Raw genomic sequence first — 18,757 nt, 5'->3', positions numbered from 1 at the left:
GGGGGGGGGGTGCCGATTCCCGGTCCTTGGAACATTCAGCCCGTCTCTTTCGCCTTCTCGCGGCCCGTCGTGCCTACAAAATGAGAACCTACGAATCGGGACGAGAGCATCTCTCCGGGACCGGAAGTTCACGTCTCATCCATTTGAAGACACAAGTTATCCGTCTACCAATTTCTCGCGATGACGGATGCACGTAGGAGGTTTTTGAAAATTTAGAATACAGAACTTCCGGATCCTCAAACAAGGACTTCGAAAACAGACCTCGTTTCGGAATGTTGTATGGCGGGTTTGGAAGTCCGGCTTACGAGGCTATTCCCGTAGAAATCCGGCAAGCTCTCGAGATAGAAACTTTTGAAAATGTAGCGGATCCTCAGAGGCCGAACGCGCATCCCTCTAGGGATCGCACGACCTCGCCCTTCTCACTCACTGGCGTACCGTGACGAGACTTCTGCGTAACAACGGTACTATCTTGCAGCTAACACAGCCGAGGTCTCCACATTAGATCAAAGAGCATTGATTCCGCCGAAGTTTTTTGTCCGTGATACTCTCGGGATAAGCCAAGAGCGAGCTCAGGCACGTTACGACAAGGGGCATATTTCCCCAGGGGGGCTGAACTTCTCTCAAAGACAACCCGCACGCCTCGTTGCCGCCGGGAAACTTTGTACACACCGCTGGCGACGGAGCTCTGGTATCTTAGGAGTTCTGAATTCCTGGGGGGTCTCATCAATCACGTCACTTGTGTCTGATGAGAGTTCACTAATATCGCTCGTATCCGGGAGCTCACTCTGGCTATATCCGGAAAAACGTGGGAAAAACGGAGCGTCTCTCCCGCGTTTTGAGCTGAACCTTATTGGCTGTCATCATCGAGTGAATCCCCTCCTCGAGGTAGACAGATGCGAGCTTGAGTCTCATGAGTGCTGCCATTGGCTGCTGTAGCTTGCCTGGACAGATAAGGGACCGGACACGACTCCGGAAATAGACGCTTTCCTCCGACCGTTCGTCACGAATTGGTCGCTTGTTGACGCTTCCGCTCCGAGCGGATGGGCGAGCATTGTACATCCCTGGATCCACTCCAACTTTAATCAAATCGGAATTATTCGGTGGGATGGAGTGAATTGCAATGACCATGAACAATGATCATCGGCTACAGCTGGGATGCCGTGATTAGAGTCGTACCCGGGATCGATTTTCCCGGGATGCCCAAAATCTCGGGCCCGGATGCCATCGACCGCGACGTTTCAATCGAATTGAGCACGACTCAGCTCACGGCTTTCTCCAAAAAAACACGCGCGCGAGCTGCCGCAATCGCAGCCCCCGACGGCCGCGGGCTGAGAGAGAGCGAGTCTCGTTGAGGTGGAGCTGAAAAAATTCTTGCAGCAGGCGAGCCAATGAAATATATTAGAAGTTATTTGAGAGATTTATTGGGACAGCATCAGGGAGCGAGCTCCCCAATGAGGCGAGCAAAGAGCCTAAAATCCCTGTCCGTCATTGTTTTGTGAGCTGATATTTAACAAAGAGCTCCCTCCCACTGAGTTACAAGCGTTTTTGGATCTTCATAAATTACGTTGTATCGATATCAGAGTTTTTAGGAGGATTTTTAGTGCTGCGCCGCCGACGGAATGAGGGCCCTGTCATTGAAGATTGCTTCTTTGCGATATGTGCAGTCTGGCGGGCCGGTCCTTCCGAGACGAGTGTCACGGGTGCTTCGATCTGAATTAGATACTCCAGGCAAGCACGGCATCTAATGAGATCGTTTGTCCTCTCAGCCAGATTTTCGGCACCGAACAAGGACTCGGAACGATCCGTTCACCGGACTGACTTCGGCGGTCTCGGAGGTCTCAAGAGAATTCCGGAACCTGGGAGCACTCAGCTCTCGGTGACGTTTTCGGTGAGCAGTATCTGTGGTGTGCGCTGGCGATAGCCTTGAGCGGACGAGGATCTCTCCTCGAAGAAAAGAACTGTTTTTCTTTATGCAGTGATCTTTTCCCTCGCTCAGCTAAATAGAGTAAGATTGAGCTTCCGATAAGATCGGGCCTATTGTTCGGGGGTTTATTGAGCGGAGTTATCAAGTAAGCCTGCCGTTCGCTTAGTCACTGAAAGAGGGAGAAAATAACCAGGAGTCCGAAAAGACCAAATGAAGGAAACTTATTACTGGCATTGATTGCGACTCTCGCCTAGCTCCGGAGGGTTTGCTGACAGCGATCGGCTCGAGTCCGACTCAGGATACATAGTGGAGCTGCAAAAGCGATTCTCGCGAGCGCGCTCCAAACAAAGCGGTTAGGAATGATGCAAAAAATACCTATCGGAGCCACACCAGGCTGAGTTCGTAGTCGGTCCCTCGATGTTCCCTGGAGGCAAGCTTGCTCTCTTGCTTTTCGCAACACCCCACCTCTCATCAACAAGTCAAACGCATCTGTTCCCACCCACAACAATGTGAATGGCATGTTCCCCCTCCCGACTCGTCTCGGCTCCCAGCGAGAACTATTGGAAGCGAGAACAAGGGTCATTCAATCTCCGGGCTGCCCCTGCGACTGCCGTTTCGCACCCCAGAGCGATATCGCTCTACCGAGACAAGGCCCACAGGCGGTGAATTCGAATGAGAGGGAGCCGGTGAATGAATTCTATCGGGTCAGCGTCGATCCCTCTTACAACATCGTGAACCTAGTTGATCTGAAATGTTATTGAAAATCGTATCCTCTTTCGAAGCGTCAGGGGTCTTCCCCCTGGGAATCTCATCGCTTATCAAAACCATCCCGCGCGAACTCCAAGATACAAAAGACTCCGCCTAAAGGGGACACATCATAGGGGCCATTTTGATCCGTATAACCGGAGGATCCGATTCTCCGACGCCCCAACCAATGGAGCTCAATGTATCAGGACTTTTCGAGAGCGATCCGTTTAAGCGGAGTTCCCGATGAGCAGAGTTCACTGTATCCCCCGGAAGTGACACGGGCAGGCGAGCGGAGAGAACGATTCGCCCCTGATGGAGAAGACTCAATATGTCGGACTTCCTTGATTGGTTGTGAAATAATAGAGATTCGATGAATCGACATATTCTAAAGTTTACCTGTTTAAACTACATCGTTCGGCGCCGCAGGCATACCCCGCACACTTCGCGCCGTCAATTTGGACCTGGGCATGCCCCGTGCCTTCCCCCATCGAACAGACCAAGAGGGAGTTTTTCGCTAGCTTCCTGCCGTGCCTAGATCGTCAGGAGGATTTTACGCAGATCGTCTGTCTTCGAGCAACCGCCCCCGAATTGCTGACCACGAGACCGCTGTCTGAGCGTGAGATCGCCCACTTGGAGCCCTGGTATCGAGGAATCCCGCCTAACGATTCAACCTTGCTCGTCGAACCCTTCGGCTCGAGTTCGTCCTTTGTATGAGCGCTCGTTCTGGAAGACTTTCATCCTATCTCATTCCGACCCCTCGATTCCCTCTCAGATTCTTGAGGAAATATTTGGGCTTGAGACTAAGGGCCTCGATACTTCCAGCCTTAAGAGTTTCCTAGGTCAGTCGACGAATCCAGAGTATGGTGTTGGGACACATCGAGTTCCAATTTGAATTCGAGCCGCTCCGATCGTGATTCGAGAGCGAAATCTCGTCGTGCTCCCGGCGAGATTTAGAGGAATCGTCTAGCCTAACCTACACATTCAGGAGGCCCGGAATGAGTTGCAGAGATACAAGAGCACGGTCACATGGGTAAATGTCGCCATGGATAAGAGGAGGTCCTTTCCCATGAATACGAATAGTCCTGATGCAGAGAAAATCGCTCTCACCTGAAATCTGGAGACTGTGAACAATCTGACAAACAGTTTCTCATTCCGCTGCTTCTTCCTTCGAATTCTCTCCATGGGACTGTGGGGAATGCTGCACGGATCCCGTCGACAAACTCTGCGGCATCTGATGCAGGGAATACAGATCCAATGGATAGCTTTCCCCAGCGCTTATACATATGTACTCGGTTGACCCAACGATGCGCGAGTCACTTCGACGGATACTCGCTCCGAATACCCACGAACCCCTTTGAACGTATTCCTATTTTGCTACACTGAATGAGACAAGCGCGATCCAATATAAATTCAGTATTTCTCCCGATCATTTGAGCGATATAGACACAAGGGACTCGGGTATTTCGCTTACAGGAAGCAGGATCAGAAACCCCGCGATAACAGAGCCCGGCTGATCTCAGCGCGGGCAGATCTTCAGAGCACCTTGAGTTTTTCAGCCGAATCTGTTTAATCGGAGAAGATCGAAACTAGGTGGATCTCTCCGAACAGCGCATGAATTTCCCCGGACAGCGTGTTTTGCTCTAGTCGCTAGTATTATTCCAGCTCCTTCCAGCACAATTTCCCGATTGGGAGTCTATTACAGGAAGCACCTTCGGTGGAATACATCGGGAAGTTTCCGAGGTTCGAGCGCCTTGTGCTCCGCAGACTGACAGGCTCCCCGGCTAGTCCCGGGACGGAAACGATTCGGTTCGGCTTTTCTTTGGATTTCTCTTCAATGTGAAGGTTCGTTGCTCACAAATATCCTGACGAGAGCTGTATGAGGATATCCTCGTCCTGAACGACCCTCTGAGCTTTGAGTTCAAACAACCTTCGAGGTGGGACAAGTCGTCCTTCACATTCGGTGAGTCCAGCACGATTCTCCGATCGTTCCACTTGATGCGACTCCAGATATTCATCGGGCAGCGGATCGGTCGCTCCGCGGAGAAGACGAACCTTCCTCAAGAATATCGATTCGAAGATTGCAATGTTTCAGAGAGGAGTCGCGGTCGCCTCTTTCTTTTCTGTGAGAGCTCGAGGGGAGTGGACGAATGCGACGAAGGGCAAACCTTGACCCGCTGCAGCTCGCAGGAAGCCCAGATTGGACGTGACCGTCACAGCTTTCCAGGAGTCGCCTGTACCTGTGGGAATGGACATGATGCAGTTGATCGCGAAGAATTGGGGAAGGAGGACCAAAACACAGGGGCTCTCGAGCGAAATCCCCAATGGGGAGCTCGGATTAAACACCTACCGAACACGACTACGGGTCTCTGCTTCACTTTCCCTCTGAAGTCGAGCTCGGAGGTCCGCTCCGAAGGATCGTCGGGCACGATCTCGAGCATATTGAGAAGTTTGGTCGTCGCCGCGTTCTCCGTGGGACCAGCCAGCAGTTTCGTAATTTGCGTGAAATCCTGGAAGAGAATCCTGATCTCAATTCCTCCAAAATCAATCGAACGCGGGAAAACTCCAAAGGTCTGTCTCTCGCGGCGAATCAATGGAGTCCGCTCACCTTGAAGGCAGTATGGCAGCAGATGAGCTTCCTTTTCTCAAAAAGTTGCTCCAATACAGGCTTAATTGGGTCCTTCCGCTCACTCTCCGCCTGTTCGGACAGGATATTCTCCTGGAACCTGACATCCAATGCATCGTTCTCAGGAACAATCTCAACTACCTGAAGCCAGTGCTGGAATAGAACTGGGCTCATAGAAGTCGCACTCACTGAAAATTAGCGCGTCCATTCGTGAGAGCAGAGACATATGCGATCATCGTAGAGACGTCAAGATTCAGAATGGCGTCCTCCGGAACTTCTTCTAAACGGAGCGATCGGAAGGTGGATGACTCCCCGTTCCCACAATCGAATCTGCAGCCGAGAAGAGTTTTCATACTTTGAGATTTTTAGCTTCCACAGACATCGATCAGCGTTTCATTCGATCTAGATACGAGAACTTACCCGTCGTCAGACGGCTTATCTCCTATTGTCGTCATCACAGTCGCACCAGCCTCCTCGACAATTGTTTTCAATTCTTCGGGGACCGGGTGAGAACACGCAAAAAGCACTTTGACTTGCGGTATTGTATAGAGATGAGGATGATGCTTCGAGCAGGCAACCATATCACGTATTTGATGCATCAGGGTCCGTCGACCGTACTCTCCATCACCTTTGAAAGAATTCGAATCGGAGATCCCCCTGCGAGGGATCGGCAGCTTGGAAGCATGATCCCCTCATGGATTCCAGATATCGGAACTCGATAACTCACCCATGATGGACGCCAATAGAGCTTCTGGTTTTCGCGCAACGACTTTGATCCATGACTTGCCACCGTCGGCTACTACGTCCACGGAGATTCTTTCGGGTCTCTCGAAATAGTCTTCCTCTGGGAGATCGTTGAGGCAGTCATTCTCAGGGAAAGCAAATGGTTTCATTACATCTTTGAAACCTTCGACTCGGAAAGCGCAGTCGATCAATGAGGAAAGGTACGCTGAAAAGAGAATTGGATTGGAGCAAAGTACATCAAGCGCTGAAAACTGCGAACCCCTCGAGAAGTTGAAATCAGCAACAGAAGCTGAAAGCTGGGCGAGGGATAGTGAGTCTATCCTTACGTAAGTTATTCCCAGTGAGGTTCTCCTTCTTGATTTTTCCTTTGAGACACTGATTGTAAAATTTGATCTCTGCTTGAATCTTTCTCTGGAGTTTCCCCGTGCCGGGAGTCAATGGGAGTTGTGCACAGCGGGTCAGGATCGTTTGAGCGTCTTTCAGTTGGCAGGTTATAATTTCGAGACATCCTTCTTCCGGGGTCGTCGGTGCTAAAAACTGAGATGAACATCGATTCAGCGAATGATCCCGCAATTACGGTCGCCTCCGATACTTCTGTCGGTGAAAAAGTAGATTTACTCCGCGTTGCATATAGACCGAGGAGGACTCAGTCGACTCTACGATTTGGACAAGAGCCATGATTCTGACCAAATGACTTCTCTGCCAGAATTTCGAAATCTTCCCAGGACTCGCTAAGACAAACTTCAGACGGAGGAATATGTTCGAGATAAAGGGATTTGATGAGCCAATCGATAGGCTATGCATGGATCTCATGTTAGCTCGCACTCTCAGTCACCTCATTCATTTGAGCTGTCAAAGGACCGATTGGAATGCCTTGCTAGAACCACAACATCCCAAATTCGAATAGCTCTCCTTGTTGTCATTCGGTTTCTCCACTACTGATGATCTCTACCACCAGCTGGCTCTCTTGCGGATGAATGATGACGCGCTGCTCCGGACGCCATTGCTCTCAATTGGACCGCGCTCGGTATGGCTCGAGCAACGTACTGTACAATAGAATTCGAGAAGAAGCCCAAGCTCCAATCTCTGTAGGCGAGCTGCGAACCTACCTTGTACTTCTTGAAGCGGAACTGTTCGTCGGGGCAATAGATCGATCCCATGTCCAGATGCAACTTAATTTCCGTGGGCACTCGGACTGTAGAGGGGGACGGCGCTCTTCAACGGGGGCTCGACGGAGGAAATTCGCGACTAATGTTGAATACGTCTATCGGAGCCGAACGCGCCGGACACCGGCCTTGGGAGCTGAGAAAGGAGGACACCATTCGAAATCCCGCGCGGTCCATCGGGGCTCTAGATCATGAATCATGAATATCGTATATGCGTGGTGCAGCGGGAGCCCGCTGATTTCTTCTTGCCCTCCAGGAACCGTCATCGCCTGCTTCCGGAAGGAAGGCTCCCCGATACGTTTCCCCGGAGGGGGAATAGCAATTGGACGATTTAGCCAGCAGGTTCGAAGACTGCGCGAGAATGATAGTCCGGCTCGCGAGCTTCCCTCTGGCACTGCAGAGATTCAATTCTCTGACGAGCGGAATACTCCTTGACGAGGTCCTTCATGGTGGCACGGGCGCCCCCTTCGATTAGCGCGAGTGGCTTCAGAACGCTGATTGATTGAAAATATCAATTATGTTTATTGAAGATCCCAATAATGAGGAACTATCTTCTTCGGTCCCTGAAAACGACACAGTAGGACCGAATTTTCTGAGGAGACAGCATACGAGGAGAATTTCTCCCCCTGGCTGCTGAATCCTCCGTGTGCGAAACTGCGGAAGAACTTGACGAGCATTTTGATTCGTGCTGCTCCCGAGCAGAGATCATCATCAGCAGTGCCTGGGGCGATTCGACGGAGTCGGGACCGCAAAATTTCAGGGAACTCTAAAACACTGCACGCTAAACTGGTCGAGATAGGAGTGAAACCAACTTGGAGTGCCCACCGGAAGATCAGGAAACGATTTGTATTGTCTTGATCGATGGATCCGATCCGCTATAATTGGAGAGGGAGGGCTTATAATCCGAGGGAAAACTGAACGAATCGCCGATTCAGCTACTGAGCGTAAATAACTCACGAATTATGCTATCTCCTGCTAAGGAGAGCCTACCGCGTCGCCTATCCTCACTTCGAGCCGCGTCGATCGATACTGCGAGTCTTCTCGATTTTTGTATCGAATGTGATCATCTCCAGTGCCACTCTCACAGACTGCGCTTGCTGTCTAGGTGAATTGATCCAAGTGATCAGGCGCGCGAAACCGACGAGCAACGCTGATCCCAAATATTCAAAGCCGAAATCGAGTGGTCGTAGAGTGACGTCGCACCCTATCGGGAATCGTAGCTCCTTCAATTGCGTCGACTTCCTCAGATTTGAAATACCACGATCAAGGAACGTTTTTCTTGTTTCTTCGCGATAACGCGAGGTTCATTAATGGTATTACCCCCGACATTACGCCAGAGAGCTATCGACACAGCGCAGCTCGACGCGCACCAAGGCATAGTCAGGACAAGTGATGGATCGAATGGTATGAGAAGCGATGAAGAGTGCCAACAGCAAACAGCGATTCGGACCGCGCAGCAGCGTACCGCATCGATGGAGACAACGCCCCGCTGTCCCCAACAGAAGCGTGGGGGAGACTGGCGGTGGACATCCCCGGGCAGCGGACGGCCCGCTCGGCGCAGAGAATGGCTTCGCGGTCGTGGTCATCGATTACTACTCTAAATGGGCTGAATTGGAACTCCTTTCGGAGGTGTGGGCCGCAAATGTCGTAAATGTTTATTCAGACGAGTGTGTTAAGAGAGAAGAAATCCCTCGATATTTCGTAAGCGAAAATGGTGTACAATTCATCAGCGGAGAGTTCTAGACCATGGCCGCAGAGTTGGGAATTCAACACGTAAGGACCAGACCCGCTTTTAAGAAATCCTGTCCGCGCCTCATCGACAGCGCTGCAGACGGGTATGACGCTGATGATGATGATCTCTGCTTGAAATCTCCCCCAGAACTTCCCAGGACCTCACAGCTTCCTCTCCGTGGAGCGGTTTCGGGGACGTGGTATACGAGAATCGTCGGAGTTTTGACCTCTGGGAAACAGGCCAGTCTAGACTCTGAGAGTATCCGGGATGAGGAATCCGAGAATTCTTGGAGTCTTGACCAAGAAGACCGGCCAGTCTACACTGCGCGAGGCGCGAGTCTTCGGAATAAGGTATCCGAGGGCTGTCGGAGTTTTCACCCCTGGCATGCCGGCCAATCGACACTCCGAGAATCCCGAAAATAATCTTCCGAGTTCGATCCGCTTAGCCTCACCAGGATATTCGATCCCGAAAATCTTCGGAGAAGGAAGCCCGAGAATTATCGGAGTGTTCTACCCGAGGAGCTTGGACAAGATCCGATTCCGGAAGACCTCGGACTAGGGAACCCGAGGATCATCGGAACTCCCTCGTCGTTCAGGGGACGCACTCCTGGCCCGAAGTCTCCTTACCCTGGAAAGCTAGATGTCTATGCGCCGCGGCCGGCCGCCGCTTCCGTCGAGAGGAAGCCTCTCCCCCGCTAACTTGGCGCGCAACTTTGTCGTTGTTTGAGCAATCGAACCAGTTTGAACGAAGCTGCTTGCAGAAGAAACGCCGAGCGCCGAACGCGGAAACGAGCTATCCTCAGAATCCCAAGGAACTGGACTCCGGGAGTCGATCGCGCGGGCCTACCCCCCATCCGAATCGAGCTCTTCCTTCATTGCATCAACAAATCTCGACGGAGGAGAGGGACTTGTTGTGAAACTTCCCGTGATAGAAGACGATCGAAAACCTGCGGAGCTCAATTTCGTTACATCGTCATATTCGAGCGAAGTCAATCAATCGGACGGTGCTGCTCCGAGAGGCGATTGAGTCTCGGTTCTTATAGGCCGTTGGCTGATTGTCACAGCTTCCCCGATCTCTTGATAGGTGTGAGGTGTCGGAGGCAGTGTCGTGTCGGACTCGCCATTTGTGGGATCAATAGATAGTCGAAGGCAAGTACATAACCTCCCTCCAACGCGAGCGCTCTCCTTGAGCTGGCGCGACACTTCCGTGGAGGGATACTGACGTCTCGGTTTTCTTACAGATGTCGGACGAGGGCAGCGGCAAAGCTGCGAACCAGTTACCAATATGGGGAAATGAGAAGACAATGAATTTGAACACAATGATCCTAGCCAACATCCAAGGCTCACCGTACTTCAAGAACAACCTCTACAAATTGAAAACTTATCATCAAGTCATAGACGAGATCTACTATAATGTCGCCCATCTTGAGCCTTGGGAGAGAGGTTCGCGCAGGGTACGCGATGTGATTTTCTCCCGTATTCTATCCTGAATCCTACTCGTTCATTCAACGTTTCCCCACGAGTATACAGCTCGGGCCGCCCGTGGCGTAGATAAGGCGCAGAAGCTCCACCGCATTGCTTCCTTGTAGAGCTTCCCTCAAAAAATTCTCTTCACAGACATCTGGGCAAGTCGGGATGTGCGGAGGCGTCCGCGGTGTGGGAGCCGGAGGTATCGTTTCGACCGCGTTCTGCTGTCTCTACAAATTGTACACCCTCAAGTTGACACGCAAACAAGTGTATGGACTGCTGGATCACACGGACTCGCCATACATCCGAGCTCTGGGCTTCATGTACCTGAGGTTCACGCAGCCTCCGCAAAATCTCATCTCTTGGTTTGAGCCGTACTTTGACGACGATGAGGTAATATTTTCGGTCAGTTCGTCTTCGGCGCGTATGCCGAGATCGAGAAGATCTCTGAACACGGGTCATCAGGGGCTAGAGGCGCTTGCGGTCGGAGGGCGTTGGAGTAGTCGGTCGTTTGGTGGGTCGCTTGGTCGCACGGCCGGTCGGTCCATCGGTTGGTCCGTCGTTCGCGAGCGACGCCGCGCGCACTGGGGTCACTGTAATGACTACTCGTTGCTTTCCAGATCTTTTCAGAAAGGGCACTAAGATAGCTGAGAGCGTGATAGCTTCGAAGGCGATTCACACGAAGTGCACGAACTTCCACAATGTGAAGGGCAAGTGGACGCTCGACCTCCTCGCAAGCTGCCTTCAGGCCGCCGGTTGAGGTAACACCCGGAAGTTCTGATGCATCCCAGTTGATCTCAACGACGGAAACTTTTCGAAAATGTTCCATCATCGAGCGATGTTCTCTCTTGTTCTGTGGATGTTGTTTCCAGCTGTGGATGATTCCGTTCTCGGGTGGCCCTTCCGGCGAGCCAGCCCTTGCAGACTCAGAACTCAATCTCCGCCTGATTTTCCAGGAAGTCGACCCAAAAGCCGGCGGAGGCAGCCCAATGACCATCGGGATGATGTTGCGGAACATGCTCACGAGTTTGGACTGGTACTCGACACTGTTCCCTCGGATTCCCGTCCCCGTTCAGAAACAGATCAACGCGGTCTTGACCAACAAGTGAGTGTGAACTCTCGGGTATTTTCCCGTCTCGACCTAGTGGCGATCTCCCTGACCCCCATTTTCTCCCCACGTCAGGTTCCCCATTCAACCGGCAGTAGCTCCCGTACGTCAGGAGAATCTTGAACCCAAAGAAACGAACAACCACGAAGAACGAGAGCCGCGCGAGCCGCGTCGTGAAAGACCGCGGAGTCGATCGCGCGAACGACGGCGAAGTCGAGACCGCAGCGGATTTGAAACTCGGGACCGAAGACCGGACTCGCGGGAACGCCGGCGGGAGAAGAAATACAAGAGAGACAAAAGAGATCGCAGTCGCAGCAGGAATCGCTCAAAAGACAGGAAGGAAAAGTATCGGAGTGAGAGGCGCGATCACTCTCGCGAGCGGAGGAGATACTGATTCTCATTCAGATCCGATCTCGTGCAGACGGCAAGAATGAAAATAATACCGATGGATTTCACGGAGAATATTCGATCTGTTGACCCAACTTCGTTCGGTCGCACATTATGTACAGAAGTCGTTCCGAATCGTTCAATTATATAAAATGATTACTATATACGTCGAGTGCGGGTGTTTACTTTTAGCGCAGCTTTGTCTCCATTCCGTTAGTCTTCGGTCTTCGGGCACCTTGATTGGTCATTCGCGTTGAGGCATTCGATGGACTGATCAGATTTCCCCCGTGTCACGCCTTCCCGACACTCCTAGCTATTGGAGCACGGACCCTCGTGTGCCACCCTCATGTCCGCGCAGTACGCGTAACACGAGTTCTGGAAAGTTTTCATTTCGCCGTTGTCGCTCTTGGCGCAGACTGGACGTTGGATCGGTTTACAGATGCACTCCGTCCGCATGACTGCAAAATTTTTTAGAAAACCTCACCAGAAAAGTCAGAGTCGTCGGGAGATCGATTCGTATACGCGAGCCTTCGAAGTATCTTACAGAATGCACCGGAGAAATCAGCGACAAGACAGATGATGAGCGCAACGATACACAATACCGGAATGGACCGCATGCTCAGGGGACGCGCCCTCTCGATCAGGGACGAAGGCGAAAGATCTGGAAATCAGAAAGCTCAAATGCGCTCGTGGATGCTCAGTGTTGATGCCGCTATCTGATCGACGTCCGACAGCACGTCCAGGTCAGATTCGATCGCGAGTTCCTTCTCAATTCGAAAGCGCCAAGAGATTTTCGCGGTGCTCGGAAGGTCGGAGCACAGCCTTGATCGTGTGGGCCGAAGGACTATCGAACTCGTTCGATCGAACGAATCTCCCTCTGATTCGTCTCGAATCGATCTGCCCGAGCGGAAACTCCAGCTCACGAAATGGACAAGCAGCGCGAGCCAAGCTTGAACTAGTAGTAGTTCTGCTCGTGCTACAGTCAGTTTTTGATAGGAGAAAATAATTTCAGCGATGTCGTACCACGAACGAACCTGTTACACGGAGTTCGACGACTTTGGGGATATATCTACGAGTCGAGAACAGAACTGGATTCACGATTAGCAGATGTGATATAAACTTGAACTTATAAAGCACGAAATGTGCACCATCGCTGCTCCGCTTTGTCAGCTCGAATCAATCACTGCAAGCTAGACAAAGAATCGTTAGTCCTGACAACAATTCGAATCTGAAGGTTTGACAGCGATGCCTACCCTCGCGACGAGACACCTATTGTCAGTCAGTTTCTGGTCTAGAGAACTGCCGGCCACAATAACAGAAAAATGCGACTCAGCACCACGCAACGTGGATGTTACAGCATCGGAACGTCAATAAAGAGTCTACGCGTCTAGGCGACGCGACGTACGCCCAGCTCGTTTTTGTGGTCGGGTTTCGAGCAGCTTGATCGAGCTCGCCGCTCGAGTTCGCCGAGGCTTTGACTGAGTGAGTCCGTGTCTCGCGAGTGGAAGAAATCATCGGCTGGCCCGGGAGGAGATGCCCGAAAAAAGTTCTCTGACTTCTTAGAGCTCCGAGAACGGATCTGTAGAAAGTTCGATCGCTTTGCACTCGAAGGTAGCTCGCAGACTCGGGTTCTCGAGCGCAATGAGATAGGGAGCCATTCCGCGCGAACCCTCCGTGCTTCACATGCAGGATCGGTCGCGTTCCGATGAGCGGGCCATTCTACAATGGGTCTTCGCCCGTTTCCAGGCCTCCGTATCGAATCTTGATAAAATTCTCCGAAAGCTTACCTCTTCCGGCGCTCGCAGCGGATTACAGGAAGCCCAGCATTCGAGTTTACAGCATCGAGGCTGTTCGCTGGCTTACCCGCTCGCTCGCTCACTCAGTCAGTCAGTCAGTCGGTCCTTTTGGAATTGCAGTCCCTTGGCAAGCATTGCGATAAGGATCCGTGCAAACAAGTGCGATAGCGTCTCCTCTCTCATGGGCGAGATGCGATACATACCTAGCATGATCTTGATCATGAGAAATGTCTCATGAAGAATTTTCATAATGTCAAGCAGTCCGACTGAGCAAGCGATGTCTGACCTTCAGTCGAGGCTTCGGAAGTATACTCTGTGTCGCTCATCATCAGACAGAAAGTCATCAATCGCGATCATTTTTTTTTATTGCTCTCCGCGAAAATATCCGTCGACGAATCACTCGCATCGTTGCATGTTGCATCCAGTGGGAGTTAGAATTTTTCTCAATCATAGTAACCACCTGTTCTGAATGAGGTTAGGTGCTCACGACTGAAAAGCTTACTCGAGCAGGGGGCTATCTTTGACCAAGATCAGAATTTTCCCATGGGTTGTTCACGGAGGGAAGTAACTCAAATAATCCCTCGAGTTTCCTACTCGAGGGCATTTTCGCATCAAAGCGGCTGACCGAGACGACTTCCGCGTGTTTTAAGTTTTTGGTCTGTTTCTCTCTTCCGTATTCATCAATGCTGTGGCATTCATCCTTAGCTAGTCGGAAAAAAGTTTATGCTGCTGTGTGAGCCTGATGGCGACGATAGCAGCGCACCCTATAGGATATCAGGGAAAGCTTTCACTGTTGAAACCAGGGACACCGTCGCCGCCAGAACAACACAATCGGTCCTTGGCACAAGTCGGAACTCGTCTTTTCGGTTTCCTCTGCCTGATTCGCGTCGAATACCGAATATTTGGATGAACATTTTCAGAAGGTTCTCAGCCATGACACTGAAGGAGTTCGCCGACGTTCCCTGTGAGGTTGCCATCGTTGGTGAGTGCGAGAACTCTCAAGAGCCTATTCGAAAGAACGGAGTGTTGGTGGGCCGATCCGCAAACAGCTGATAGTGTCACTGAGCCGCGAATACGTCAGCATCAACCGATTTCAACGTCGGGCCAGGATGCCTATCGAGGATCTATAATCCGACTTCCCAACTAGTGTACACGGCATAATGGCTATCTGAGACGACAATGTTTCCGGGCTCCTCCGGCTAAAATTTTCATTCGCAGGCATGGGCTGCTTCTGGGGTGTGGAATCTCTGTACGGTATCCAGAGAGGCGTTCTTCGAACGTGCGTCGGCTACACTGGTGGTAAAACAACGGGTCCAACATACCATGACTTGGAGAACCACACGGAAGTCGTGAAAATCGAATATGACCCCACCGTGATTGAATTTGCAAGTAAGCCTGTCGATGTCAGCTGGACGATTGACTCCATTCGGGACCGTCAACACTTGGGGGAAATTGTTTTATGGAGGCTCTCTCCTTAGGAATCGACGACAGCTTCAATAGTTTCGGGACTGCGGAAGCATTTCTTGAACAGCCTGCTTGATTCTCGGAATTTCGTCAACGCGGTGCAGACGTTCTCAAGGTAACGACTTTCGCTTTCAGAAATTGTGGATATTTTCTTCGAGAAGCACGACCCTACCGTCCAGTACAAGCCTCAGTACATGTCGGTGATTTTCTGCCAAGATGATTCGCAGAGAGAGACCGCCGAGAAGAAACTCGAGGCGGCACGAGCGAAATCGCGAAAAAAATTGTCACTCAGATCAAACCCAAGACGCCTTTCTATCCCGCTGAGCTTTATCACCAGAAATACCGGCTGCAATGTAAGGAGGCTGGCTGGTTGAGACGATTTCGTACGGAAATATCCGGAATTCCTTACTCGTGATCATTTTGCTCATTCTTATGATAGTCTATGATAGAACCTGAAGCGGTGGACTTTTTCGGCAGGCAACAAAGAGGTCATGAAGTTGGCAGCGAAAGCGGGATTGACAGACGTGATCACGAGTCATGTGGCTGCTCGGATCAACGGATACCTCGGAGGCCAAGGGACACTGGAGCAACTCCAAAGCGAAGATCTAGGAATGACTCCTGAACTGACCAAGTACCTCGAAGATCTACTCAAGAGGGGGATCCGCGTATCTTGCCATTGATCAAGCCGTGCGTGATTTTTGAAAAATCGAGGAAATTGAGTTTTTCGTAGTCTTTCAAATACATGTAAAGCGAACATCATCCTTTCACCTCACGATCTGGCGCAAATCGACCATATCCTTCGCCTTAATAAAGTAGGTTCCTCCGGGAAAATGATACGACTCGAGATGCAATTCATATCGAGGCACTTCTGAATCAGAGGTTGCCGAATCGAGGTATTGCCCATATTCCGTATCATAGATTACCTTCCATGCATGATTTAATTTTGATGATCTCATGGAGCCGTGGGCCGTGGCATCTTACGGCCTCCTTGGAGGCATAGATACTCGTGAAGACTAATTTTGTTCCTGGGCGGATCAGACGCTGGATCCCGAACTCACCATTTTAAGCAGTTACGAATTCGGACGACGATAGAGTTTCCAGGTGCCGACGCCCTGGGATCCCCGTATCGCCGCGAGAATCTTGAACCGCAAATCTCGGTATTCCGCGGCTGCAAGACGGTAATGAAATAGCGGTATCTCGCGATTCGCAAACCGGGATCCATCGAATCGGCGATGGATCCAAACTCGAGTGAATTGTGGGACTACGTTATTCTAAAGAAAGAATTGCGCCTGAGGCTCAACGACTCATATACGAGCTCCTGATACGAATGGAATTTCCATGTGGAACTCCTTCGAAAAATTGAGCGGAATAATTTGACACCCTCAGGTCCTCTCTGGAGGGAAAGTTTTCGGCTTCTTGACGGAAGAACTGTTATGATGCGGTCCAAAGGACTTTCTATTGCTACTTCCGCCGAGCTAATATGCAATAAAGAACAGTCGTTAGCAGTTATCTTTTTTTCTGGACACAGAGTCAATAATTGAGCCTCGCGACAATAAATCATCCCCCGAACGCGGCTCAATTAAGATGATCTGGCCTCGTTTAAAGGATTGTCATTCGATCAGATTGTCGATATTTGCCCTATCATTATGAGTCGTGGCGATATACTGCCCTTCGTTCTATGAATTGAGACGTATCGAAACAAAGTACTCGCTCCACAGGGTGGATGTCCCCCTGGCTCGACACCATCGAATCAGAGGAGCTCCCTAACTTCTGTCACGAACCGTTCCATCACTTCCAGAGAGCTGCTGAAGTTCGGAGATAATTGTATTCTACCTCTGGTCGGACTGAAGCTCCGAGTGGAAAAGTCGGTGGTCGGAACTCGGAGACTCGAGACTCAATGCGTGAAGCTATTACGAAGGCCCCCGAGACTCCCCCCTCTCCGCCGGATGAAGTCGACAAGTCGACAGCGGATTCGACGAATTCACCTCAAGATATTCGTCTCACTGATCCTGGCAGACACGATTTTCTTTCGGTCGCAGCGAGCATTGAAAGATTGATTGGGACGTGGGACGATTTCACAAGTAGTTTCACACAACATGACATCCGACGGAGATATCTTCCGCTAGTCATTCGGTCGATTCTGGTGAGGAAACGGAGTGTTGCGAAACTAGCGGTCTCAGTTGCGGGGCAACCGTCTTTGAACGTGATCGATGCCGTTTTCACGCCCATGTTCCTTATCACATCGTTGAAGAGGTCCATCGCCTTCTGTAAAATGGAGGCACCAGGAGCACCAGAGTGATGAGCATTTATCCGTGGCGAGTGACTGGTCTTAGCGGGATCTGAAGTCCACGCCCAGTTTTTAAATACAGGAATACCTTGCATAATGCGGATTTCGGGACCGCGCTATTCAAGTACCCGCACTATCCAAGTCGGCACTGTTGAAGAGAGAGGGTCCGCACTATCGGGATCAACACACTGTGGATTCGATTAGCGCGGACCCGCTTGGAACAACAGATTTTCCGGCCTTCGCATACTATTCTTTTGACGCTTCGCGCGTCTATAGAAACATTCACATTCCGTCGCGAATTATCCCGCCGTTTTAAAATCCGCACTATTCGAAACCGGGTGTCCGCACTATCAGAATCCGCCAGACAGATTCCCATAGTGCGTACCCTCCGCCTCGCATGGTGCGGCTTTGGATAGTGCGGGCCGCAGTATCGGAATCCGCACTATGCGAGGTATTCCTGTACCTTAATGTTTTAATAAAGCGATGTTATTATTATTGATATTCTCCTGATGATGATTATATGATTATCAATAACTTGCGCATACTAGTAGATATTTCTTCAGCTATGCCTAGCGGGCGATTCTCCACTGGGAACCGCTCCAAATTGCGGGAAATCGCCCGGGACTTTGAAGAGTCCCAACGGAAAGGGAAAGGGGAACTCGGGACGAATATATCGAGAGTGGACCAGAACCGCCGGGACTCATCCTCTTTCACTCGGCACTATTCGTAGCATCCTGACAGCTGCACCTCCATGTGCTGAACATAGGGATCAGGCCATATCATTTACTCGGAATTTCTTGCCCGGAGATCGACGAGGGGCTGGGGTATCACCTCCAATTTTTGCGTGCCTGGCCCATTTCCATGTTCCGACAGTGTGATATCAGTATTGCTGCGAATCGAGGAGCTTTCTGAAGGAAAGAGAGTCGCGCGATATTCTTCAGACTCCTGACGTCCCGATGAGAAATCGCGGCTCAAATCATGAGCCTTCCGCCATCGGACCTACGGCTCCGAATCCGTCGTGGCTCTCGTCTCAAATGAAGCCGATAGCTGTAGAAACCGTGCAAGCCTTCGAGATTAAACTTTTTTCCACCAGAAAATACGACGATGCGTCACCCCTCGTTTAGCTGCAGAGGTGTAGACGCATAATTGATTATTTTTATCAAGTGGCGAGGAGTAAACCACAGTGAACAAATCATTTTCGTCCATTTGGAAGACTCAGAAGCTGTCGGCAGTCCACGTACGTGTCTTGTCTACCAGATCTCCTCGTTGCGGAAATATTTTCGTACTATTTCCGAGATTCCAAAAAGTTCGGA

At 50.9% G+C, this 18,757-nt stretch overlaps 3 protein-coding genes and 1 long non-coding RNA gene across 4 annotated transcripts; 2 read left to right on the top strand and 2 right to left on the bottom strand.

Annotated features, from left to right (window-relative positions):
* Positions 1 to 4,732: 4,732 nt before the first annotated feature.
* Positions 4,733 to 7,198, bottom strand: LOC100900387 (UPF0415 protein C7orf25 homolog). The gene is made up of 8 exons (XM_003739431.1): positions 7,148 to 7,198; positions 6,365 to 6,575; positions 6,022 to 6,243; positions 5,715 to 5,922; positions 5,484 to 5,624; positions 5,277 to 5,394; positions 5,019 to 5,178; positions 4,733 to 4,908 (listed from the first exon to the last, which is right to left on the bottom strand). Exons 1-8 carry the CDS (start codon positions 7,196 to 7,198, stop codon positions 4,760 to 4,762), a joined length of 1,260 nt encoding a protein of 419 aa, XP_003739479.1. The 3' UTR covers positions 4,733 to 4,759.
* A 2,978-nt stretch (positions 7,199 to 10,176) lies between these two features.
* Positions 10,177 to 12,049, top strand: LOC100909058 (pre-mRNA-splicing factor 38B). The gene is made up of 4 exons (XM_003739408.2): positions 10,177 to 10,389; positions 10,553 to 10,795; positions 11,359 to 11,507; positions 11,586 to 12,049. Exons 1-4 carry the CDS (start codon positions 10,177 to 10,179, stop codon positions 11,902 to 11,904), a joined length of 924 nt encoding a protein of 307 aa, XP_003739456.1. The 3' UTR covers positions 11,905 to 12,049.
* A 23-nt stretch (positions 12,050 to 12,072) lies between these two features.
* Positions 12,073 to 13,786, bottom strand: LOC108865246 (uncharacterized). Its single transcript, XR_001951254.1, has 4 exons — positions 13,685 to 13,786; positions 12,932 to 13,087; positions 12,442 to 12,558; positions 12,073 to 12,355 (listed from the first exon to the last, which is right to left on the bottom strand). It is a non-coding gene; the product is annotated as an uncharacterized LOC108865246 (long non-coding RNA).
* Positions 13,787 to 14,500: 714 nt separating this feature from the next.
* On the top strand, positions 14,501 to 16,083 carry MsrA (methionine sulfoxide reductase A). Its single transcript, XM_003739407.2, is given in 5 exon segments — positions 14,501 to 14,675; positions 14,912 to 15,082; positions 15,293 to 15,424; positions 15,427 to 15,510; positions 15,635 to 16,083. Coding segments are annotated over 5 exon segments (666 nt in total). The 5' UTR covers positions 14,501 to 14,599; the 3' UTR covers positions 15,838 to 16,083.
* Positions 16,084 to 18,757: the final 2,674 nt, after the last annotated feature.

The sequence above is a fragment of the Galendromus occidentalis genome, unplaced genomic scaffold, assembly GCF_000255335.2.
Source record: "Galendromus occidentalis unplaced genomic scaffold, Mocc_1.1 scf7180000076522, whole genome shotgun sequence".
NCBI lineage: Eukaryota > Metazoa > Arthropoda > Arachnida > Mesostigmata > Phytoseiidae > Galendromus > Galendromus occidentalis.
This window is presented reverse-complemented; position numbering and strand designations above follow the sequence as displayed.

Excerpts from the sequence above, each read along its gene's own strand:
- LOC100900387 (XM_003739431.1), bottom strand. The coding sequence starts at position 7,198 with ATGGGATCGATCTATTGCCCCGACGAACAGTTCCGCTTCAAGAAGTAC. Across the intron at positions 6,576-7,147 it reads TCCGCTTCAAGAAGTACAAG|TTTTTAGCACCGACGACCCC; the intron begins GTAGGTTCGCAG and ends TGTTCATCTCAG. Across the intron at positions 5,179-5,276 it reads GCTGCCATACTGCCTTCAAG|GATTTCACGCAAATTACGAA; the intron begins GTGAGCGGACTC and ends ATTCTCTTCCAG.
- LOC100909058 (XM_003739408.2), top strand. The coding sequence starts at position 10,177 with ATGTCGGACGAGGGCAGCGGCAAAGCTGCGAACCAGTTACCAATATGG. Across the intron at positions 10,390-10,552 it reads GGGAGAGAGGTTCGCGCAGG|ACATCTGGGCAAGTCGGGAT; the intron begins GTACGCGATGTG and ends TTCTCTTCACAG. Across the intron at positions 11,508-11,585 it reads AACGCGGTCTTGACCAACAA|GTTCCCCATTCAACCGGCAG; the intron begins GTGAGTGTGAAC and ends TCCCCACGTCAG.